This window comes from Bemisia tabaci, chromosome 8, assembly GCF_918797505.1.
Source record: "Bemisia tabaci chromosome 8, PGI_BMITA_v3".
NCBI lineage: Eukaryota > Metazoa > Arthropoda > Insecta > Hemiptera > Aleyrodidae > Bemisia > Bemisia tabaci.
In genome coordinates, this window is record NC_092800.1 from 11,347,762 (window position 1) to 11,373,526 (window position 25,765).

Here is a 25,765-nt window from a genome sequence, read left to right on the forward strand (position 1 = left end):
AAAAATGATGCAAAAGTTTAACTCTGAATCTTGAACTTAAGAGTCTTGTCAATACAATCCGATAAATAAATTGTAGAATCAGATTTTCCATAATTCATGATATTCTTTTTTATAGATCGAATTTTTAGGTAGAATTGACTAAATTATTTGACTGACTTCTAGACTACTACGAAAGATCTGCCATATTCATTTTTCATCTGTTTAAAACGCAAAGATCAAGATGGTTGATGATGCTCTATCTCACTTTTTTCAGGTGACAATCGACTTTTCCCAGTACTTGTTGAAGGGAATGATACATTTTGTTTAAGATTCAACTTTGAAACGTTTGAACTTTAACGTTGTTAACATAGAATTAGAAATAGACAATTTTTAACTTGTCAATTTCACCGCAAATAATAGAAACATGGGAACCATTTTTGCAGGTATCTATCACTCAATTAAATATAATATTGCAATTCTTATTGAGACTTGCCCCTGTTTACTATTCAGAATTTAACTTAGAGCATTGAATCCCAAACCAGACTGGGAGTCAATTTGATGGAGTCAACGGCGCTGATGTTCGTTCAGATTGCAAGTTCCAAGATTTTTCAAAATTTCAGTCCTTCTCGTAAAATTCCCTGAGTTTCCCTAACCTGAAGGAATCGCCTTAAAATTCTTAGTTTTTCAGACTTGAGGACACCCTATCTTTGATGTAAATACTTGAATTTTCGTGAAAAACACTTGAGGCATCACGTTCAAAAATATTTTTCTTGCACTTCAGAACTGTCAAATCACATCAAACAGATTGAGAGGAGTTAAAAAGATACAAGATGGCACAGAGAATATTGCCACGAAAAGCATACTGTCAAATGGATTCTCAATCATGCATCACAGAGGAACTTTTCACAAACGTACAAACACACACAAAAAAAAGGAATCAAGAGTGATGGATAAGTAAGAAAAAATATTTAATTATGATCATCCAGACTAGGTATGTTACAGATTAAAGAAATTTAATTTACAATCGTACTTACAATAACGAAGTGTCCATCAATTTACAAAGGTACATAAAAGAAAAACATTTAAAGATACTTACAAGTTGACAAATATTTACTTACCGCAGAAAGAGGTAGATAAAATTTTAAAAAATAACAAATTAAGAGATCAACCGCTCAAATGAAACAGTTTTACACAGGTGGGCAAGTCTCCAGAAAATCATACGGTAAGATAACTGAGTAAGATTACAGTAGAATTTCAAAGACCTTGTCGATCATTTATTGACCTTTCCAATGTTTACTGCAATGCAAATGCAGTGCAGCCCAGCTGATCTTCAATGTTTTGGTAACTGAACCTCTAGCAAAGAACTAAAAATAGGGTAACTTAAAATACAAAAATTTCACCATTATGAAATGTTTCTACATTAAAGTAATCAACAAAATGACCACAAAGCAGCCAGGTATGTTTCTTTAAAATTCTTTGTCATTGATAATTCATTACAGTTGTCTGAAGTGTCAAAGTTAATTACACAGACAATGGGCACAGCACACATAAATGGGAGTAGTGGCAAGGAATTGTTGCAGAGTTGTAGAATAGTAATTCTCTTGCAAAATTTTATGAAAAAACCAAGAAGGTTACTAATAAGTCAACAAAATCGTTTCCAAGGGGAGAGAGAATCATAATCGGACCAATCAAAAGCCGACAGTCAAGTGGACATGCCAAGATGACGTCTAAGGCTGAGATTTAGCCAATTAGCAAACACTGTTTCTAACGCCTGGCTATGTCATCAGCGCCTGCAAAAAATACCGTTTCAAACTAATCCCATTTTTGGCGTTTTCAAAACAAAGTTTCCTTGCCACTCAGGGTTCAAAAAATCTGAAAAAATCCCTGGAAGCTAAGTTAAGTTCACTCTCTACTATTAGAAAATGGTAATAATAATAATGATTGGGGCCCTTGCCGTTGCACTCTTCTCCCTCTTGTTGCGGAGGAGTGCGGCGAGATGAAGCACTTCAGAAGATAATAATAATAATAATAATAAATAAAAAAAATTAGTGTCACTGAGCCATTTACAGAGATAATTATGTTGAAAAAGAGTGGTTATCATTTTAATTATACGGGGTCTAGTAAAATATAGTGCCGAGCACACCATAAGAGAAGAAGATAGTAAAAATTAAGGCACCAGGGTAATCAATAACAAGCAGCAATAAATCAGTAACGAATCGGTGCAAAATATTATCAGAATGCATTTTGACAAAAATTATTTTGATTGCTTAAAAGAAATAAGACAGATTTTAGGAGTCTAAGCGTGTCATGACTGAAGTCTCTATTTATCTAATGCACAGCATTGTCTACATCATAGCTCATGCAACTCATGTTGGAACAGATCACATATGCTAAACAACAAAAGAAGTCTCAAACTGTAAGGGCCAATTAAACAATTTTGTCTGAGCATTCACAAAGTCAGCAGCGACCTCAGAGATAATTCTCGCACTGTTATTTTTTCCAGTTAGACCATTATTAACACAGAATTCTAACGATTAATAGTAATTTGTTCTTAATTGTAAGCACAATGTCACCAACTGCAGAGGTCTTCTTGCAAGAATCACTACTGAGCAGTCTACCAAAGGTGAGGAATTAATAAATTATAAAATTATCAACGATCAATTACATGAACTTTCATTGCTTATGAAAATTACAATCACAGGATGGAACTTAAGTATAGTTCTACAAAGAGTTATTCAGAATCGTTAGATTGGATTCCTTCTTTCTCCGGTGGGTGGATCTTCCGCAGAAACATGTCAATGTCCTGGGTGTCCAGCAGATTTTTTGCTTCATGTTTAGATTTCACAGGTAAATCCTGAAAAATGAAATGAAATGACAAATAAATTTCTTGAATACATGCAGAAACATAGTTGCAATGAAAAACAAGACTCGTCAGCTGACTTTTGCAATTTACAGTTCAGCAGAAGTTTGTATAAGACTAGGCTGAACAAGCCTTGACTGGACGTATGGGATTACTAGGACTAGAATTTTCACAGATCACCGGTCGGATAAAGGGGTTTGATAGGAGTAAAAGAGAGAGGAAAGAAAGAAAAGAGAGGGGGTGCAAAAAGAGAGAGAGGAAGTAAGAAAAGGCTCTGAATCCCTTTTCAAATTTTGAGAAAGCCAATGCTTTTGACTGAAAGGGCTGGATCCCTTGACTTCTAAAATACTGGGACTACAAATTTTTCAAATCTCTTTCTTCTTCCTCCCACCTCCCTCGACCAATTCAACATTATTTTGATGACGCTTGAGAAGAATACTGCCATGCTATGGAAAACGCTTCATGAATATTCGAGAGTTGCAAAACTTCTCCAGATAAAATATGTATTTTTGAAGAAAGTTATGCATATTTTCCTTTGAGATTCTCAGATATTTTGGACTGAATTGCAAACAAAACAAACTGAATATGTTTGGAAATTAATATTCACAATTTTCTAGGAAAAATTATTTTCCATTGAAGAAAATATGGCTGTGTCTGAAGGCTGATACAGCGTTTTTCCTTAGCAGAGCAGTACAGGAGCTGCTGCTGTAAAGGAAATCATCTTTGACTGGCTCCAGCCGATACCTAAAAAAGGGAGGTGTTTAAGAGGAATTCATAAAAAGACCAGGGAAAGATTCCTGAGAAACATTTTTGAGTTCACAAGAGCAGAGTGTCTACAGACGGGGCAAGAAAAAAAAACCCTGACCTGATCAGGTTTTCCCTGACTAAAATAAATAAAAGTCCCTGACTTAAAATCAACAATTTGCATGCGTATAACTCAAAACAGAAATTTTGTGGCTTTAATTTCTCTGCAATGAGATGGTAATTTTACTGCGTCCATCATTGATCAATCAACATAGACTAAAATTGCAATTTCTCATCAAAAATTTTCCCTCTTTCACTTTTTGGAGAACACAGAACCCTGAATCTCAAATCAAACTTAAAAACTTCCCATTTTTTTTATTGTGTGGACAAAGTTCATGTTATGTTGTTCAGGTTTAAAAAATCAAGATTTTTTTTTTTTCTTGTCTTTTCTTGAGATTCCTTGACTTTACCCTGCGGGCCGATTATTGACAGTTTAAAGCAGGGTGGTAAGACTTCGAAACACAATACATTGCATGGTTAACATAAGGCTACGTCTTGTCTTGTCATATCGACATAGATTCAATGATGAGGCGCAGATCTAGTGGAATTTTTTCATAATTCCTGGTTTTCCAGACCTGTAAATATCCTGCAAAAATAACTGTTGCCTTATACTTTCACAGTGTTGGATAGCTTCTTACAAATGAATATACATACCGAGGTGGAAGTATTTTCATCTGATGAGTCCACAATTTTCCTTCTCTTGACCTTGTATTCGCTTATGTCCAAGTCTTGCTCATCAGTTGTACATCTGCTGTTGGCTTCCGCCCTAGGACAAAAAAAAAACAAACTTAGATTCATTCATTTTTTTTATTAAAGACGATACATGGGAGCCTTTTGCAAGGCTAATAAATGTCAATTTTTTCTGTAAATTTTAGATTTTACTTGAAGGGAAAAAATTTGAACAAAACCAAGTAGCTTTAAACTAACCGATGACCATGAGTAGTAGTTAAGCGATTTTTCTGTTTTATTTATTCTCCTCACATATCGATGACAAAGGTGCAAAACCACAAATCTCATCAGTTGCGAAGTTCCAAAATTTCCGCTATTATATTTATCGATGAGAGACAAGCCAATTTTATAGCTTGAAAATTACATAGAATATTTAGCTAAAAGAGAAGAAACATCAAGGAAGTTTTTAATATAATACGTTCAATAGTTTCCCAAAGAAAAAAATAAAGTATGACAAGAGCTCAGCAACGTTACAAAACAGAGATTCATCTTTTTGCACATTGGTCATTGATATGAAAATCATCAATTTAGATTTTACAGCCAAATTTATTACTTGAGACTATCACAGAACACTCTTTAAACAGAGAAGAAAAATTTTGAGAAATTTCAAAAAAATAAGTTGGTCCTTTAACTGATACCAAAACGTCTGTGCGATTTTTAAGTACTCTAAAAAAATTTAAAATCTAATTCCTCACAAGTCAAGACAATTTTAACATGTTCAATCTAGCCACCATGCTCTAAGTGAAATGTCATTCAATGTTTTTCATTCTTTCATGTGACTTATTAAACTCATTGGAAATTTGGTTTTAAAATACAGGTAAAAATAGAAAATGCTTATTCTTTTTTGATTTTTTTTTTCGTGCTTTTTATTGAAGAACTATGAAAAATTTTGATATATAGACTCACCCAAAATTTGAAGAGACACTGTCAGACGTAATTTCTCCATCTTCTGGTTCTGAGTCCTGCATTGAGCGAACAGAGACATTCTGTACTTTTGAAGCGTCCAAAGTTCGATGATCATCGGGGCTTATTTTTTCTTCTTGCTGGCGCTGACTCTCTTTGAGTTTCCAATACTTGACGTAATCATCGTATAGACCTTTCTCTTTAAGGCCCATTATTACCTCTTGACTTAATCCTGCAATGGGGCTTGGATCAGTTCTCTCCGATTCTAAAGGAATCGTCGTCTCCGTTTCATGGGTCACTTCTAACTTTTGCTGATGGGAAAAATCGGGGTTCTTCAGATTATGACTCTCTCGAGAACGTCTGTGCTTTGCAGCATTTCCAGATGATTTGGTTTCTTGAGTATGTCTATGAAGGTAATTCGAGTGTCTATCGCCATCTAGCGCTCTCTTTCTTGACGAAGGGTAATGGTCTTGTCTTCGATTTCTTTCACGGATATCTTGATCTTTGAGGGATGTAGAACTATTACAAACTTTATATTTGCTTTGGCTGTGCATTTGAAGTTCTTTAGGAGACTGCCTTGTTCCTGAAGACTGAGATTTTCCGGAGAAATCTCTATGTTGGTGCTTAGGGGGTATAATTTTAATAGGACTCTTTCTCAATGGAAAGTAATGATCCTGCCCTCGATTTCTTTCTCGGTAATCGCGAACTTCAAGGGATGTAGAACTGTGACGAGCTTTGTCTCTGCTTTTGTTATACGTATGAACTTCTTTACAAGACAGTCTAGTTTCTGATGATGTAAATCTGCTTAATGGATCCCTGTGTTGGCCACGTCGTTCGTTCAAATGTACAGCTTCAGGAGATGGAGATCTTTGGGAGCAATTTGGTTTTTTTCTGCTGTATGACTGCTGTCCCTCCCAAGATCTCTGTGATCTGGAGAATGATTCTGAGCTCCTCCTGTCTTCACTAAGGCTATTCTTATCACACAAATGTCTCCCTTCTGGGGATTTTGCATAATGCCCTTTTCCATCAGCGATGAATTTTGCACTTTCACATTGCCGAGCTTCTCGAACTGGGGATCGGCTCTTGTGTTTCAGTTTTTCATGAGGTCCTTTTTGGTCAGGCCCATGCCAAGCTTCTCGAACTGGGGATCGGCTCTTGTGTTTCAGTTTTTCATGAGGTCCTTTTTGGTCAGGCCCGCGCCTAGCTTCTCGAACTGGGGATCGGCTCTTGTGTTTCAGTTTTTCATGAGGTCCTTTTTGGTCAGGCCCATGCCAAGCTCGAACTGGGGATCGGCTCTTGTGTTTCAGTTTTTCATGAGGTCCTTTTTGGTCAGGGCCATGCCAAGCTTCTCGAACTGGGGATCGGCTCTTGTGTTTCAGTCTTTCATGAGGTCCTTTTTGGTCATGCCCGCTGTAGGGTAAAGATTTTTGTGTTTTCCATTTTTCTCTACCATGGGTGTGAGATTGATATTTGTCTTGTCCATTCTTACTTTCAGAGGACCTAGAACTTCGGTCCTCTTTTTCTGCACAAAGTGATCGATCAGAGGCATGCCCCATCTTGAGAATTTGAGTAGCTCCATCATCTCTTTCTTGATTCGCTTTCTTCCTGTAAACATCTTTAATCATATCTGTTGTCATGTCATCATGCACTGATGGAATACTGAGCAGTACAGCCTCTTCAGTTACTGTATTTGTTGAAATAGTTATCAGCCCGTCATCAATCTCATACTCAACACAAAAACCATAGTTTTTCAGAAATTCTTCGTTGGCTTTGTGATCTACATCACTTTTAAAAGGAAGGGAGTTTTCGTCACTTGAGACATAAATGATATTTTGGAGGGACTCTTTTGGTGTGTAGATAATACTTTCCTCTCTTTTGTTGGTGCTGACAGATGGCTCTGAAAACTGACAGGTTTGTTCTGATTTTTTCTGAGATGCACAGATTACATTCGTCTGGTCTTGGTCTGATTTGGACTCATCGATGAATTTACCTGCGTCAAGCAACAAATCGTCGTCATTTTTATTGGATGAAATAGACCTACGAATTGACAAATCAGCTTTCAGAGGTATTTCTGACTCTGCCTTCTGTAAAATGTTCAATATTTCTGGGGAGGAGAACTTTGCCACAGGGAAATTATCTTGAGTGGCCTGATTTTCAGTTGTTGCAGCAGCCTGCTCCGAAATGTTAGAGGAAGAGGAAGGCACAGTGGAACTGCAACTTTTTTTAATGTCTTCATCAGCTAGAATATTAATCACAGGCTTCATTGAGTTTGGTCCATGAGGTGAGAATTTGGGTAGTAACGGACTGACTTCTAAATTTTTCTCGCAGGAAAATTTTTCTCCTTCCCTTTCTTTTTCTTTCGCTGACAGTGGTCTAACAGGAGATGGAAAGCTGGAGATCGTGCTGGCATTTGGCTTACTATCAGAGCTGGAAGGTGCAGGAGATACAATCATCGGTGAAATCTTCATGTTTTTCACACCGTCCCGTTTGTTGGGGTTTGGTTTGGCTTTTGGCATTGTGCTAGTTTCAGGACAAGACTTAGTAGGGCTGCATTTGGATTCAGTCTGCTTTTTTGGCTCCAAAAACTGTTGTGTCCCTCTTGATTTTTCCTGTATTGCACAGATTGGATTCCCTGCATCTTGACCTGATTTGGGCTTTTCAATAACTTTAGCTGCATCAAGAAACTTATCATATTTCTTACCTTTTTCTGATGTCTTTGGTTTATGAGGCGAGAGTTTTGGTAAAACTGGGCTGATTTCTGCATCTGTCTTGCAAGAGAAATTTTCACCTTCTGTTTTTCTTTCTTTTGCAGCAAGTTCTTTTGGAGATAGTTCTGGAGGTGAAAAGCTTTTTGTTGGGCTGACATTTGGTTCAGTGACGGAGCTAGAGGGTTCAGGAGATATCTTCATTGGAAAAATCTGCATGGTTTTCTGATCCCCGCATTTATTCGGACTTAATTTGACTTCTGACATTACTTTGGTTTTCGGGTTAGATTTCTCAGGGCTGCTTTCCGATTGCTCCATAGGCTGGCCGGTCTCTTCTGATTTTTCCTGTGATGCATTATTTTGGTCTAATTTTAACTTCTCGATAATTTTACCTTCATCAAGCGACACATCATCATTCAAGCTATTGGGTTGAATAGAAATGGGCGTTTGAGCATCAGTTTCTGAAATTTTTTTGGACTTGACCTTCTGCGAATTTTTCGATTGGTTGGCTTTCGAATCTGCCTCAGGAGAGAATATTTCTCCCTCCATTTTCTTGTCAATTGCTAACACTGGTTTAACTGGAGAGCAGTCTGTGGACGAAGAACTGATTTTTGAGCTGGCACTGGGCTCATTAGTGGAGCAAGAAAGTGCAGGAGATAACTTAGCCGGAGAGATCATTATGTTTTTCTTCTTGCTGCTTTTTTTAGGGCTTAATTTTACTTTTGGCATTGTGCTGTTTTTCAGATCAGATTTACTTTTTGATTTTGTCTTCTTTTTTGGTGGCGAAAATTGAGAGGTCTCTTTTATTTTTTCTTGTGATGCACCGATTGTATTCTCCTGGTCTTGATATGATTTGGACTTTTCATTAAGTTTACTTACATCAAGCGACAGTTCTTCATCGGTGCTGTCGAGTAGAACCAACGTGAGTGGTTGAGAATCTTTTTCTACAATTTTTTCTGACTTCGCCTTCCGCAAAATTTCCGATTGAAAGACTTCTGAATCTGCCTCGTGGGAGAGTTTTTCACCTTTGACTTTCCTTTTTCTTGCAGTTTGTGGTTTGAGTGGAGAGCGTTCTGGAGATGAAATGCGCTTTTTCCTGGCATTTAGTTTACTGACGGATTTAGTAGGTGTGAGAGATGTTTTCTCGGGAGGGATCTGGATGTTTTTCTTTTGGCTGCGTGTCTTGGGGCTTGATATGGCTTTTGGCACTGTGCTGGTTTTAAGGTTAGAATTTTTAGATCGCACTCTTGATTTGGTCTGCTTTTTTAGCTCCGCAAACTGACAGCTCTCTTCTAATTTTTCCAGTGATACAGAGACTACACTCCTCTGGTCTTGGTCTGGTCCTGACATTTTGATAAATTTACTTGCATCAGGTAACTTCTTGGTCCTATTGGATCGAATAGGCCTAGGAATCTGAGGATTAGTTTCTGCAATTTTTTCTGACTTGGCTTCTTGCAAAATTGTAGATTGAGTGACTTCTGAATCTGCATCACAGGGAAATTTTTCTTCTTCTACTTTCTTTCCTTTCGCTGTCAGTGTTTTTACCGAAGGGAGTTCTGAAGATGAAGAGCTCAACATTGGACTAGTATTTGCCTCACTTACAGAGCTAGAAGGTCTAGGAGATATTTTCACAGGAGAAATCTTGATGTTTTTCTTTCTGCCGCTCTTTTTGGGGCTTAATTTAACTTTCGGCATTAACCTAGTTTTAGGATTAGATCTCTTAGGGCTGCTTTTCAATTGCTCAGAAAGCTGACTGTTCTCCTCTGATTTTTCTTGTGATACACCAGTAGTATTCCCCTGGTCTTGATGAGATTTGGACTTTTTGATAAATTTACCTATGTCGAGTGACTTATCATCACTTATCCTATTAGGCTGAGTAGACTTGCAAATTTGAATCACTGGATTTTGGAGAAGTTTTGGATCAATTACTGAAATTGTTTCTGACTTGGCCTCTCGCAAAACTTTAGATTGGCTGACTTCCAAATCTGTCTCACACGGAAAATTTTCTCTTTCTATTTTCTTTTCTTTTGCTGACAATAATCTACTTGGAACGCTCGAGCTTGAAGGTTTAGGAGGTACCTTCACTGGAGAGATCTTCATCTTTTTCTTTTGGCCGCGTTTTTTTGGGATTACTTTGGCTTTTGACATTGTGCTGGTTTTAGGATTAGATTTTTCAGGGCTGGTTTTAGGATTAGACTTTTTAGGGCTAGTTTTAGGAACAGATTTTTTAGGGCTGCTTTTTGATTGTGTCTGCTTTTTTGGCGGCTCAGGTTCTTCGTAGTCACCTCGGAGCATGGCCCGGAGTTTGTGATCCCAGGACTCCTTCAAAGGTGTTGGTTTGACAGTGTTGACCGGCAATTTTGAGCAGCTGAGTGAATTAGAGTCTTCATCGCAGCTCTTGGAAGGGGTTGACCTTGGGGAGCTCACAATGAGCCCCAGTCCATTAATTTTGTCCCAACCACCACTAAGTCTAGGCTGAGGTGACCGCGTTGCAATTGTAAACTTTGACTGCTCAGGTGGAGGAACTGACTCTTGGCAACTGAGAGGTGATGCTTCTTTAATACAGCTTGGTGGAGACATGATTGATCTGACAGAGGGCGGCGTACTTGGATCTGGCTTTACAATATCATGGTTCACTGTATCGGGAGTGGTGGCCAAATACCATGATGTTTCCGGCGATTGAAAGAGTTCTCCTCGTCGAATGCTTTTGATGCGTTCACTGGGTGGTTCACTTGATTTTAGTGCTTTTGGTGACGTGTTGGCTTTTCGCTGAAATGAGTCTTTGAAATTTTGAGGTGTGCCAAAGTCTAAGACGCGTACATGATTTTTCTTGCGTCGTGGGGTGCTTAAACTCTGTCGATGGTTGTTAGGGACTCGCAAGGGAGAGATTGTAGCAAATTCAATCTGTGACTCAGTCTTTGGGTTGATTTCATCAAGTACATCGGTATCAGTCATTTTTGGAGGAGACTCTTTTTCAGTTCGATTTTCAATGGAAACGACTGCACAATTGGATGCAGAGTCAATTTTTGTGGTGTCTTCTGCGGTTTCCATTTCAGGCAGGTTTGATGCAGAAGCAAGTGTAGTTTCAGGTCCACAGTTGGGTGCAGAGTTAATTTTTTCGGTGTCTCCTGCAGTTTCCATTTCAGGTAGGTTCGATGAAGATGCAAGTGTGGTTTCTGGTCCACATTTGGGAGGAGACTCAACTTTTGTGGTGTCTTCTGAAGTTTCCGTTGCAGGCGGGCTCAATGCAGACGTAAGCATGATTTTAGGTCCACATATGGACGCTGACTTAATTGTTGTGGTGTCTTCTGCAGATTCTGTTTCAGCGAGGTTCAATGCAATTCCAACAGGAATATCAAAATCTTCTTTAGGTTTAGTCTGATCTAGATCTAAATCTGGTTTAGTTGGAGTTATTACTGTACCACTTAAAACTGAATTTATACTTTCTAAAGGTGCTTTGCTAGGCACTGCGCTTCTTTCATCACCTACTGATGACATTGATTCAACAGGTTGTCCGAATGATTCAGCAGTTGTGACTGGATCATTGTTGACTGAGCTCATCTCTAAACAAGGATCTTTCGCTGCATCAAGGCTGCAAGCCTCAACTGAAACTGGTTCTTGAAATTCTGCAGCTACCTCTTTATTTTTCTTTGCTTTCTGAGGTGGTTCTTCTGGAGAGGATATTGCTGTTTTCATCTGAACTGAAAAATCAAAAAGGAGCTTCATTACATACTGCAAGATTTCAAAACAATTAGGGAAAAAATTACAGATATCATGACAATTGAATAGTTCTGATGCAGAAAAAAATAACCAGAACTATATCCTAATCAAAGGAAAAAGAGACCTTTCACCAAAAGAATTCAAAATTGAGTTACAGGACAAACCCCCCCCCCCCCCCCCCCGCCACCCACAGAAAATGTCAAACTTGACTGCAGTAAAGGCAGTTAGAAGTTAACAGTTCAAAAAACTTGGTTTCCAGAAAAAGGAAAAAAATTGAAATTCTCATTAGCCATGTTTAGGGTGCGAAATGAGCAAATTAAAATTATTGTGATTTGTGATGAGATCTATACCCTGAATTGGCATAGAAATGTACTTAACAGCTCGAAACTTTTACTTTCTTCAGACACTAGCGACCATTATTTTTTTTTTAAAATCTCAAAATCTGGTTTTCCGACTCAACAAAAATTGCTCTACTGAGAATTTTGCTTTCATAGACTAAGGTCCTTGTTCCCATGGACAGCCACACATGGATTACATTTGGCATATGAAACTACTACAAGGTTGCCGATGGTAAAATGACACATGAATATTTTTTAATCTTCTTCTTTTAATCCTTTTTTTATCCTTCTTCTTTAACCCATTTTTCAATAAGGATATTCTACTTTCAAATTTCATAGGAAACGAATGCACATTCATTTGTGATACTTCCATAAACTTACTGAGAACAGTAACAGTTTTTAACAAGGTTTCTAGGAGATAGCGAACGGCAAACTTAGCCATAGAGTATGAAGTTTAGTTAAAAGCTGAATACCTGTAACCGCAGATACAGTGTCAGTAGTTTTCAGGGAAGATTTTTCTTTGATTCGATTTTCAATGGGTTCGACGCCACAGTTGGATGCAGACTCAGTTGTTGTGGTGTTTTCTGCAGTTTCGATTTTGGGTAGGTTTGAACCAGGCGTAGGTGCAGTTTCTAAATTTATTGCAATTTCAACAGGAATATCTTTATCTTCCTTAGGTTTAGTCTGGTTTGGGTCTAAATCAAATTTAGAAGGAGTTATTGCAGAATCAACTGAAATTAAGTTAGTGCTTTTTACAGGTGTTTTCCTAGGCGTTGCACTTCTTTCATCGCCCACAAATGACATTGCTTCAACAAGTTGTCTGTATGATTCAGCAGCCGTAACTTTTTCTTTGCTATCAGAGCTCGTCTCCAAACGAGCATCTTTTGCTGCATCAAGAATGCGAACCTCAACTACAAGTGGTTCTTTAAGCTTTCCAGTTGCCTCTTTCTTTTTCTTTGCATGTTGGCGTGGTTCCTTGGAAGATCTTGATCTTTTCATTCGAGCTGAAAAATTTAACAGGGTTTCATTTTTTACTGACAGATTTTAAAAGTAAAAATAAAGGGAAACATTGGGCCTGTTGCAAACTTTTGCTAAAGCAAAAATAAGAGTTGTTACTCATAGAAAATGGCTCAAAAATCATGGTGAACGCATCGACAAAGTCTGAAATGCACTCCGTACTTCACAATCTGCGTAAGAAATTCACGTTTTTTGAGCTTCCCGCTTCAAAAACGATGCTACAGTACAGGTGAACATTTCATTAGAGAAGTTGTTCCTTCCAACCTCTGTGCAGTAGGATACTGCACAATATTCAACATGGCCGACACCAATCCGCCAAAACTGATGTGCCAGGACGAACTTCTGGCTATTTGTTAACAACCTGGCATGTTTAAATTCACGTTTTCCTCGCGTTGATAAAGATCTGTTTTGATAGCGTTGGTTATGCTGAGTATTGCAAAACATTCTAGTACGCAAGGATTGAATGGAACGACTACTCTAACGAAACGTTCACCTGTGCCGTAGTATCGGTCTTGAAGCAGGAAGCTCAAAAAAACGTGAATTTCTTAAGCAGATTGTGAAGTCAGGAGTGCATTTCAGACTTTGTTGATGCGCTCACCGTGATTTTTTAGCCATTTTCTATGAGAGACAACTCTTATTTTTGCTTTGGCAAAAGTTTGCAACAGACCCATTGCAAGAATCATGACAGCTGAATAGTTCGGATACAGAAAAAAGAACCACAACAATCACATAATAAACCTAAGACCGCAAGCCTCTCCGAAAAAAAGCTGAAGATTGCACATAAATAATTTTTATCTTTTCCTACCTTCTAAAGATTGTGACTGCTTTTTTTCAATATCCTGCTTTAGGCTTTCATATAAAATATTATTCTCCCATACGATGATAGTACTTTTAATGTCTGTTTACAAAAGGGGGGACATTAGAACAAAAAAACTCAAAACAGAAAAATCAACAGCTCCTTGAAAGAAGTGTTTACAATTTGTTGTTAAATGAAAAAAATACTCACGAATTTTAAAACTAACAAGAGTTAAGGCAGTTCAAAGTTAGCATATCAGAAACATGGTTTCGAGAGAAAATATTTGAAATTATTACAATCTGCTGGGTTAAAGGTAGGATTCTTGCAGAATTAGATGGAACTAGATAAGTGGCAGAATAAGAGAGAGGTACGATATTTACATGATAAAAATCCATTGCAGAGACAAATGGGAATAAATACCTGGCATTGCTGAGTGTGGAAAAGTATTCTGCATCTCAGTCACAAAATTGGTGGAGTTAGTTGACCCCGGCATTGGTGCGATGTTGACAAATTCATTTTTAGCTGGAATCTCACCGAAATGTAACAGCGTTCCATGCTGATTATTCGTTACTGCACAAAACAAAAATTTTACCAATTAAACGCACAATAATTAAGGGAAAACCGGATCAGATCTTTGAATCAAACACCTAAAAATAAATCTTATGACAATAAAGAACAAGAACTCAGGAGAGAACGTTAAGTCTCGCATGAAATCACACATACAAAAGACTATTGTCGCGACAGAGAATGTATGCATTTGTCTGTGTTTTTTTTTTGCAGATAAAATGAGTTTGAGACGGCTGAAACATCATGCTTCAACAAATTTGAAAAAATTAAGATTATTTTACAAGTTCACCTCTATTGTTATCTTTCAATCCTCTCTTTAACCTTTTTCATTAAAAACAGTTTCCACACTTTCTTCAGTTTCCGATTCCCTGCTTTTCCCGGACTCCAAGATGTTTGGTTCTTCTGAGATTGAAGAAAACTTTCATTTGTATTATTTTTCCTTTAAATTACACTCACTTCTGCTAAACGTTGCTTGCAAAATTCCCTGACTTTTCCCATGAATTCCAAGACTTTCCAGGTTTTCTAGACCACCCGAAACCCTGACAATGGCAGACTACACAAGGTTTTAACCAGAAGAAAAGATAACATGTTTCCTCTTCGCACTCTCAAGAAGAAGAAGAGTCAAACGATGGGATGTTGGGAAATCAATTCCTGAACGAGATATGAACAAATATTTTTAACAAGGATCGAGTGGAAGTTAGATCATACAAATGACATCATTTGCAATTATTTCTTTTAACCAATGTTAATATCTTGTTAAGAAGTTTTTCTGGACTTCTTGTAGTGCTTTTCATTTTTTTCGTGAATCGTTGAGGAGGAAACATGTTATGCGATGCTCCAATTCATACCTTAGACGTATTTTGTTTGGCGTAACAATCGTAACTGTTTCGCATCAGTGTGTGACATTCGTATTTTGTTTGAGTGTTACCGGAAATGAGGGGGCATGGCTTATTTAATTGGAATTTTTTTTGCACAACATGGCAACGCTGTCGTAACATTTTGATACGTATCACTTGCAACGTGCTCGGAGCAGGTTACGACTGTTGTGTATATTTGTCAACAAGATTTCTAACCTCACTTCTAGCTGCTTTGCTCTCCTTGGTTGTGAAAAAGTGACGCAAATAACACAAAATTGGTAACAGGAAACAATTGCTGCGACAAACAAAATACATCTCTTGTCTCGAGGCCCATTATATGATTGAGAAATTTCCTCTCCCTTCTTAACTATTGATAGCCCTGAATCAAACTTACTGATTTTTGAAGACACCGTTGAGCTCACTTCTGTACTAGTCGGTATGAACGAGTAATATCCATCCGCGGTCTGCATCACCAGCTGTTGTGACTCGACCAAATTCGCAGCTTCCGCTAGGACAATGATACTTGACTCCACTCTCTGTGAATTTGTCACCTGCACCGGTTGTACGCTTGACACCTGCAAAGGCGATATCCTCGACAATTCTACTGGTTGTGCACTGGACCCTGTCACCGCCACTGTTGATATCGTTAGAGGCTGGGTGCTTGATACCTCTGCTGGTTGCATATTTGTCAGTTCTAAAAGCTGCGGTGTTGAAGACTCAGTAGAATGCACTGCGCAATTGACTGAAAGTTGTTCTGGCAAGTGGCTTGCAGGAATTTGCGAGGAGATTGCACTTGCCGGTTGCATGGAGATCGTTTCCGGAATTTGCATGATATTTTCCGGTGGCTTTTGGAGCTCTCCGATTTCTGATGTGCTACAGGTTTTTGTGAGTGATGCTGTCTTTTGTGGGCTGGGGATATTACTCGGACCTAGAAGAGGGGAGAATCAGTAGCTTAAAAAAATATTTCGGCAAAGTTCCAGACCTATGTGAAAGAAAAATTATCATATTGCTCCATGCAAAGCTTATAAAAATAATCAGATCTTTGGTTTTGTGATGTTGACTTGCACTGTTATTGCAGAGTTGTTTCAAAGTTTTTCCTTATGAAATTTTGTACACTAATACCTGAGATGTTGATGAGGTGTGGCTTTGAGGGACTTCTAGAAAAATACCTCAAAATTGAGAAATTTTCAATTGAAAAATCAACGGTTGAACCATTCTTGAAAGTACTGTGCAGCAGGGAGATATAATAAGCCCGTTCTCATGATTTGTGGCCAACATGGGGCAGATCTTGAGTTGTGAGGTAAATTCCAAAGTCGATTACCTTTTTTTTATTTTCTTCATGCTCAATACTTCAAACAAATGGAAAAATCACACTTTCTGTTGTGGAATCAAGACATTTTCACATGAGAACTCGGCGGTCTGTTGGAATTTTGGACCTTTATAAAGCTGAAAGCTGTGCACCTCACAAAATTCAGTAGATATTGTATTCTGAAAACGGAACTTCTTTAACAATTGAAATTCAACCAGGAAAATAAAGTGAATTGTTTCTTTCCTTCATTGGTATGAAATTCACTGAACCTTCCTGACTAAGCACGACATTTTTCAATGCATTTGCCTGAGCTAGACTTTCTTCCCCTTCAGTATTGCATTAAAACACATTACAAGTCATTTCGCAGCTTTAATTATAATTTTTGGTTTTTTCCTGATTCTGATATCCTTTTGGTATAGTGTGGACCCATCACTATTCTACCATCCTGTCACCCTTTCCAATGGATATTTCTGAACTCAAGAGTACAATTTACACACAGTTTCCAATAATATTTTTTTCCGTGTCAAAAAATAGATCATTACGAGAGAGTCATTTTTTTTTTCCAAAATACAGAATATTTGTGCGATACTATGACTTACTGACTAACAAGATTACTGTATTGTAAAAATAGTGCATTTTCATCTTCATCTGACCAATTTCTTGGCATGGCGAATAATTTTTGTTTCTTCATTGAAAAATTTTAAATTTTAAAGGACCATAATTGTTTAAATTTTATTACAGTGCATATATTTAGTATTTTTTGAAGCAAAGAAGTTGTAGGATTTTGATAATATTGTAATCATGTTGGTTCCCTTCTGCTAAATTCAATGCAATAACTTCAATTAAAATGATTTGATTTTCGATGAGAACTTACAAATTTCATTTTGGGCATTTTGCGATGACGGTTGTAAGTCTGCTGAGGGCAAAACCCCATTTCCAAAGTCCGCAGTGGGCAACACATCGCCATGAGCAAGATTAATTTCAGGAATTGTTCCTGACTTAGGTATTTCCTGGACTTTTGGCGTATTATTTGGAGAAGAAGGTGCCGGAGCAGGTGTAGGTAATTGATCTGCAAGGAGAGTTAATTTCAATAGTGCAAAATATTAGACTTGGGTCAAACAGAATACGAGAACATAATCACAGAATACCAGTGGAGATACCCTGCAGAGGGTTCAACTCGAAGAAATGCTCCATCAGCAAACCTAAAAAATACCATTTGAGCACTTGTCTTTCAGATTTTGTCACCCTTGCTATCAGATGAATTTATTGAAAGACTCGTTTTCATAACATCTATGAATTATACAACAGGGTGTCTACTAAAACAGGCTGCTCAAAAATCAGTACTTTTACAGTACATTCCCGAGAAATTCAGTACCTCCCTCAACAGAAAAATTCAGTACTTTTTCAATACCTTCAACTGCTAAAATTTGAATAATTTCAATTTGAATTTCTCGCTCAAATTGCGACAAAATTGAAACAAATTCTGGACTTTCTTGCACAATTTCCGCACTTTTCCAGTACTTCCGGACCACCCCTAAAAAATCAGTACTATTTTCCGACTTTCTGGACTTGTAGACACCCTGTACAAACAGTTCCTTCTTGAGACCCCAAGTCCAATCGAGAGGCTGAGAAGCCAAGCTAAGAAAACGAAAATGCACACATGAAAAATTTGATTACAACAACTTTAAGCACATTTCTATTTAAGTTAGAGAGAAAAGAAGAACTGACCTATGATTTCAGCGAGAACATCGTCGAAGACAGGATCCTCGTCAACAAGCTGATTGACGAGTGATTTGATAGCCGTATCCAGCTGCTCTCCAGCTGACTTTCCTATGTCTTTGCTTTTGTCTCTACTCCTCGTTCGTGGCTTATCCGGGAAATTTAAAGCTTTGTTGATATTTATGGAGATTTTTGAACAGAGATCAGGTTTGTCTAGGAAGAGGTTTGTCAAGTTTGGTAGATTTGGCTTCTTAAAACGCTAGAAAGAAAAGAAAAAAAATACGATTAGTATACTCTCTTTGTTCATATTTTAGAGGATTATTGCACACTTATTGATAATCAGTATAAAGAACTTATTTCTCCATTTATTCGATGATTCAGTTAAATTAAATCACATAATTTTCCTGGTAAAACAGCTTAACTGCGTTTCAAAATGAGCCTTGTCATGGACTAAAAAATTGGGTTGTGCAAATGAATCCTTATCGGTGAGCTATTGATATACTTTTTTTCACAATACCAATATAGTCTAATGTGGACACTATTTTCAGAATCCGCCAACTCTAGCCAAGATGCAAGATCCCTTAGTCCAACTAAAACTCAAGAAAATGCACCAATTGGGCTTCAGTTGCGATTACCACTTGTTCAGAAAAGTTTATGATGTGAGAGACTGGACAGAAAAATATCCTTTGTTCAATTATAGAAATGTGACTGGATCTGTGAGAAGGGTACCGATCTCTCAAAAGAAAATTTTCTGAAACTATTGCAAATGCACCGAGGAGGAAAATCTGGAAATTTTGGCGCAAATAAAACCTTTAAGTCTGAAATATAGAGGGATATATTAGTCCTGAAGCTCTACGACAAAAATTCTTAGACTAAGGAAAAACGGTATTTCAGTGATTGCCAAAAGTTGAAGAAAATTTTTTCCAGGAAGTTAAGGTCTCTTTTCACACATATGGTCACTAATATGAATACTCAGCTTTTGGGAACAGTTGGTCATACGTGAAAAGTCTCAACAACTTACATTGGAATCAACTGGTGTTTGGTTAGCGGATCCTTCATCACTAAAAAAATCATCATTCTTCACTATGAGTGGTGATTTACGTCGGTTTCTTGTGTTGCCTGGCAGAGACTCCAGGCTTGTAGTTTCAGGAACCGGCAAAACAGGCCCCACACTAAAAGATAGAGAAGAAAATAATTAGTTAGGATACTATCAGTGTACCTTTGGTACCTTCCCAAAAAAAAATAATCCAATTTTGATCCTGGGCTTCTCAAATATTTACAGGGACTAAGGCCTATATTACGGATACTTAGAGAAAAGAAAGCGTAGTGGGTTACATACCCGCCCCTGCAACTTTGATATAAACGGAAGTTGGAAAAAAAGGTGGGCACTCTCTCTGTAACTTACAGCATTCTTTACAGCGCTCGAGCATTTCATCCAACTGGCCATATTTTTGTGTTTTTTAACGGAAACAGAGCTTTAAAAAAAAAGGAGAAAACAACCTCAAGCTCCCGGCCTCAAATTAAGTCATATAGATGAGATATCTCCATTTATCGGGACTTTTTGACCATAAAACAGGCACTTTCTTAGCAACTAGCTCTAAGTTTCTCGAAAAAAGGTGGATATTCAAAAGCCGAGTATTATAATGCCTCGGGATTTAAGCAATTAGGGACAGCACTGGCTTGAATATTTTACACAGCTTGATATTTTTTGTCAAAATTTAGTTTTTTCTTTACAGCAGGACCATAACATTGATTTAATATTTACAAAGAAAATCACAAAAGAAGATAAAGTGTAAGCAAATACGCTTGAAAATATAATGTTTTCGAGGGTTCCAAAATATTGTGTGATACCATAATAATCAAAGCCATGACTTTCACTTTTTTCTACCAATTTGATTTTCAGTAGCATTCCATCTTTTATAGAGCTGTGACACTCTTGATTGATGAGAGTACTATTAAGGCTCTAGTAAATAATTTTTGTTTTGTTTTTGTTGCAGGTAATATTATGTGGCAGAATATATCTTCCCAGACCTGTCTTCAGTTTTGTAAGTACCCATTTATAGGCCGTTCGGTAGATTTGAGTTCATGATTGAGTTTGCATTCATAACATACGGAAAAAAATAATCCTAAAAAACAATCAGAAATTGATTCATTGGCTCACGTAACAATTTAGTTAAAAAAATAAAAACTTTATTGCATTCAATTGCAGAAGTATTTTCACACAGATTTTTGAGTCTCTCAATAGGTGTTGCTATGGTTCAGCAGTCAAACGCCACTTTCAACTGCTGATCGCAGAGAAAAGAACAAAGGCACTGAAATTTTAGAATCCCATGGAGCTCGTTGCAATCTGAGCACTCAGCTCCATATTAGAAAGTGCATCTTTTCTTTTATTTTGAGTCGGAAACAATAAGCAGGTTTAATATTTGAGAGCAGCGAGCAGTCGTTCATTTGGCACATAATGCGCCGTAAGTGTCCGATGAAGAAACCAGAGGAACTGAATTTCTTTGTCCTAACCTAAATTTTGCTCATGATGGTTGATGGGGTACTGACGTCACCATTGGCGAGGCATATTCGCGATACATACGAATTACTTGAAAGTAGTGTGCAGTCGTCCGTTGCGCAATTTGAAAACTAATCAGGAACTTGAATATAAAACATACAAGGTTTCATGCCTTGCAGGTGTAAATATAGGATAGTTTTTTAAATTGCGATTCGCTTGAAGCAAATTAATGAATACGTAGAAATTAAAGAACTTTATAGGCACAGAAAAAGATGTAATGGGTTCTTCCAGTGACAGCGTTGATTAAAAAACAATTACCGGTAATCTAAATACTTTCAAGAATTATTTATCACGATGCGAAAATTCAAATACGTTCCTTTCACAAAAATGGCTTCAAAGTAATCGAACAAGCACTTGGACTTGATACAGCCGCTTGATTGTTGAATCAATATCGAATGACATGATTGATGAAAAGCATTGCTCAGATGATCATTTGATTATTTGATAACGATTCAACAATCGACCTGCAAATATCAAACAGGTGAGTTCTTGGCGATTGCAATGAGCATCCCATATGCATGGCGCGCTTAAAAACCAAAGATCCAAAGAAAACCAAAGCAAACCAAAAAGACTAGCCACAGTGAGTTAATTTTCGGTGTCTCCTACAAAGTTGACATTTTGGCCTTTGCGATATTTTCCCTGATAGGAGACAAACAGTGGTAGAGCGATAAAATTCAACCTTGAAAATTAGATTTGGTTGAGGAGAAAAAAGAAATAATAAAATAATGACTTACTCATCATCAACAGGGAAAGGGAACGATGTAAAAACAGTACTTGATCCAGGGAATGTAGCTTTATCAGAAGCGTTTTTTGTACGGGATTTCTTAGCCATTTTGTGGAATGGAGAAGTCGCCACTTTTTCAGGAGTTTTTGGATCAACCTGAACAAATCGTAATAACTATTATTAGAAGATGACACAACAGAGTATTATGAGTCAGTAGTTTTGAGCATGATTCTGCCTAGTGGTAAAGGTGCCACTTAGTTCACAACTGACTTTTCGCCTTTCGCAATACTATTAAAAAAATCCTTAAATCCTTGCAAGAGGGGTCCTCTGAGTACTTTCCTTCAAAGTTTCGCTGAAATATTTTACCTTAGCAAGAGGTAAACTGAAAAAAAGAGCATCTTAGACATTAAAAATATAGGCACTATTTTTGTGATGCCCGTGAAACTCTATTTTCCAGTATAGCTCTTACTGTGGTTTATTTCTTTAAAAATGAAAGTTTGAGGGAGAGCAAGAGACCTCTCTTGCAGAGGTTTAAGGCTTTTTAATAAAAATGTTTATACACTAAATATTTAACCCTTTACAACACTTTAAAATGTAATGTCAGTGACAGAAAAAAATGTCTGGCAGCAGAACATCTGTCCTCTTAACTTTGAGGGGGAACATAATTAAATTAGTAAAGTAGTACACTTAGTTCCTTCAAACGACAACAGAAAATTCCAAAATTCCGAGTCTTCTAAATCTGTGTCCATCTGGTATCTGGTACAATTTGTTTCGCCGTACCTTTATAAAATTAGTTCATGTAGATAAATACACAGCATATAGTTTTTTGCAGTACCTAGTTACTACATTTTTTTTTTCTTTCCAAAAATAAATTGTTTGCAGAAATTTAAAAAAGAAAAAAAAAATTAGGACCACTCTGAAATTAAGTTAAGGTAAATTTGCTCCCGGAGAATAAGGTTCCTTTCTACAGATCCAATCACACATTTTGATAGTATGAGCAAACTTTGTTCAGTGGCTTACTACTGACAATATTTTACTGTCAAATTTTTCTCAGTCTTAAGGTATTTACCAACCTGATTTGGAACTCTTGCTGCCTGATCATTGTTCCCAGCTTTGAAGTTCATGGAGTTTAACAGGTAGTCGAGTTGTTCTGGGAGGCTGAGTTTTTCCAGTGGGTCATTCTCAAACGTGCAAAGATGGCTTTGTACTGAAAAAGTGTAATCCATAAAGATATATAAAAATTGTTGACATTTAATTGAATTTTGCGTATCATGACAAAAAGAGATACAGGCAAAAAAACAAAAAAAAAGGAGAAGGGGCAGGCACTGACACTACGGCTGCACTGACGCATCAAGGGGCAAAAGTCCGCGAGTTGTGAAACAACAGTCAAACCTTCTTCTACCAACATATTGACCAAACTCATGTACTCAAATTTTGCATTTTAAGCTGCTGTCACATCAGTACGACAGCCATCAGAAAAGCCTTGATTACCACATCCATATCTTTTATCTATGAAAGCTATCTATCCCCAAGGTAAGTGAAACGAAGGTGTGCTCTTGCCGACGCCTTGGACGACGATGTCGATGACCGACATGGCTCATAGTATTTTCCAGTTTCTTCCAAAGAACATAATATACCCAATAGTTATGATTTGGTTCAAAATAAAACAAAAATATTAAAGTTGATACACTTTGGTGAACTTAAGAGTCCATGGAAATTTAAAAAAAGAGCCAGATTTGTGAAATAATAGGTATACTTGATAGGATGGGCACCGAGGACGGCTCAGTATAAATGAACGACTGCAAAACTAGGAATTATCTGTAGGAATCAGTATTGGTGTTAAAAAAACTGCAATTTCAATTTGCTGTGGGGTAACTCTCGATAAATTTTGTTCTATAACTGCAAAGTTAGACTCACCGGTGCGATAAACAGAACACAGATAATCTAGACATTGAAGGAGCGTCAGACCCATGACTTTGGTAGAGAATCTTCTATTTTGCAAATAGAAAGCGTGACACTCTTTCAGATGCTGGGATGTTTGTAGGAACAACAAAGCAGCCTCCGGGCATTTTTCAGCTTCCAGGTACCCTGAAAAGGTCAAAACAAGATCTGATGAATTTTCGGTTTACAATACATGAAGATAACGCAGCTTTAGAATAAACCGTCTCAAAATGTCCCTCAGTCTGTAACACCACTTAAATATTATTAAATACATTCTTCTATTCCTCTACTTTACTTATGTTTATTAGATATATGTTTTATATCTATTAATTTAAATATATTCAAATGCTGTTTCATCAGTACAGCACTTGAAAATTTTTAGACACATTCTTGCATACCTCTACTTTGCTGATGTCCGTAAATTAGCGCTTGCTTGTTTTGTGCTGAGCAAAACGATGTAAGTGCTGCCAGTTAGGAACCCTTTAAGTGTCTTTGGCATGCTTGTTCATTGACTAATTTCACTGGGAAGCTGGGGCATCATCATATAATTCCAACTGAGCTTGCTGATACTCTAGCAGAGCGCAGCAGACAGACTGAAAACTGGAGCTTACCTCAAACCAAGCCTCTGAGAGTAAGTGAGAACTAGGTTTCAGGGAATTGTCTCCTAGAAAACCTCCAACTTTAATAGGGTCAGAACTTGAACAGAAAGAAACTGTCAGAACTTGTCAGCGGTTTTATCTCACGGACATTGATTGAAGGTGCGTGGAAGACGCAAACTTGCCCATCTCGATAACGCAGTTACATTTGCCAGATGCCCTTCAACAAGCCCATCAATCTACAAACAATTTTCGCCATTGGATAAGAATGCAGGGCTTTCTTGCAAAAGCCTACTACTTATCATGTAACTTGAGCGAGGACGAACGAAGTGGACCGTTTGACATCTGTCAATTCCATTTCCAGTGCGTCCTGAAAATTCCATTTCCATAGAGCAGCTTGCTTGTAAATGCGGTTATTAGATATATAGAGAAAAGTCGGAGAAAAGGGTCTGTGTCACTCACCATAAACTAATCGAGCAACTTCAGAGGGCAACAGCGCCTCCATGTTTATCTTCCTTTACAAAGATATCTGTTCAAAAGATCTGACTAATTAAAAAGGCATTCACTTTAGAAGTTTTAACATTACACGTCGGGACATTCCAAATAAAGACACAGTGTAAATTTTCATTGATGAGTTGAAAATTCACAGCACAATAAACAAAAACAAATAAGCTAATTTCTGACTATAACCTCAAAAATTTCCGTCTGATATTTTTTCCCTCCCCTGCGTGCGCGCGAATAGCATCAACCAATCAGGGACGTTCAGCAGTGAACCATTTGGCGCGCTGTTCAAATAATTTGTATCTGGTGTATGTATGTACTTCGTGATGTAATTCGTGTGCCACTTGCCACTGCCAACGGCTGTAAGTAGGTAAATAAGTAGGTAAACACATTTCTGTGATGCAAAAACGTGATCGCGTGCTCACTGCTCAACGTGAACATACATCATGCTAACTTGGAAGTTCAATCTTTTATCATTGTTGGTTTATGCATCTGTGTGATTCTCCGTCTTCTGTCGTATAAATTCAGAGGTATGTTCTCGAGGCATAGTTGAATTTTCGGGTCACAAATGTTATGTGCAGAAGTTTGAACTTGTCATCCTAAATTACCCTCCCCCCCCCCCCCCCCTATCGGCACCTATCTGCTGAATTCCTAATAATTATCTTTGAATATATTCAAATTAGAGAGGCATAAATTCCAAGAAAAACTGTCAGGTGGTTTCCTTTTACAAGAATTACGAAAACATAAATGGAGATTTGCAACGCCGAGATCGAAATGCCGCATTTGTCGACTTAAGCTATCGATCTGTTGTTCGTAAACAGTGCACTGTGTGTCAAAGAGAAAAATAAGAGAAAGTTAAAACTCTCCGTCACAATTGCATAGCTGCAGAAGATAACTGCGCGACTCAGGAGCGGCGCGGCGCGCGCCTTCATTTCCGTGAGACACTTCCCGCATCGCCGCGAAGTTGATATAGATGCATGACCCAATCTAACCTAACTCGAGTCTTCCGAGGCAGTTCCACGCCTTTGCGACAGATTTGAATCGGATCGAAATCATTAATTGAAGTGAATCAATTGATGTCGGGAGTATTCAAATATCTAGATATCAAAAATATTCTGCTGCATTGTTGATTTCTTTTTC

At 37.6% G+C, this 25,765-nt stretch overlaps 1 protein-coding gene across 1 annotated transcript; it reads right to left on the reverse strand.

Annotated features, from left to right (window-relative positions):
* Positions 1–926: 926 nt before the first annotated feature.
* On the reverse strand, positions 927–24,854 carry LOC109034443 (uncharacterized). Its single transcript, XM_019047592.2, has 13 exons — positions 24,587–24,854; positions 23,505–23,675; positions 22,661–22,794; positions 21,598–21,743; positions 19,325–19,475; positions 18,313–18,562; positions 17,459–17,653; positions 15,670–16,203; positions 14,272–14,421; positions 12,512–13,042; positions 5,279–11,681; positions 4,298–4,409; positions 927–2,833 (listed from the first exon to the last, which is right to left on the reverse strand). The coding sequence occupies exons 1-13, from the start codon at positions 24,627–24,629 to the stop codon at positions 2,711–2,713; spliced, it is 8,943 nt and encodes a 2,980-aa protein (XP_018903137.2). The 5' UTR covers positions 24,630–24,854; the 3' UTR covers positions 927–2,710.
* Between the last annotated feature and the right edge of the window lie 911 nt (positions 24,855–25,765).

Excerpts from the sequence above, each read along its gene's own strand:
- LOC109034443 (XM_019047592.2), bottom strand. The coding sequence starts at position 24,629 with ATGGAGGCGCTGTTGCCCTCTGAAGTTGCTCGATTAGTTTATG. Across the intron at positions 23,676-24,586 it reads AGTTGCTCGATTAGTTTATG|GGTACCTGGAAGCTGAAAAA; the intron begins GTGAGTGACACA and ends TGACCTTTTCAG. Across the intron at positions 2,834-4,297 it reads ATGAAAATACTTCCACCTCG|GATTTACCTGTGAAATCTAA; the intron begins GTATGTATATTC and ends TTCATTTTTCAG.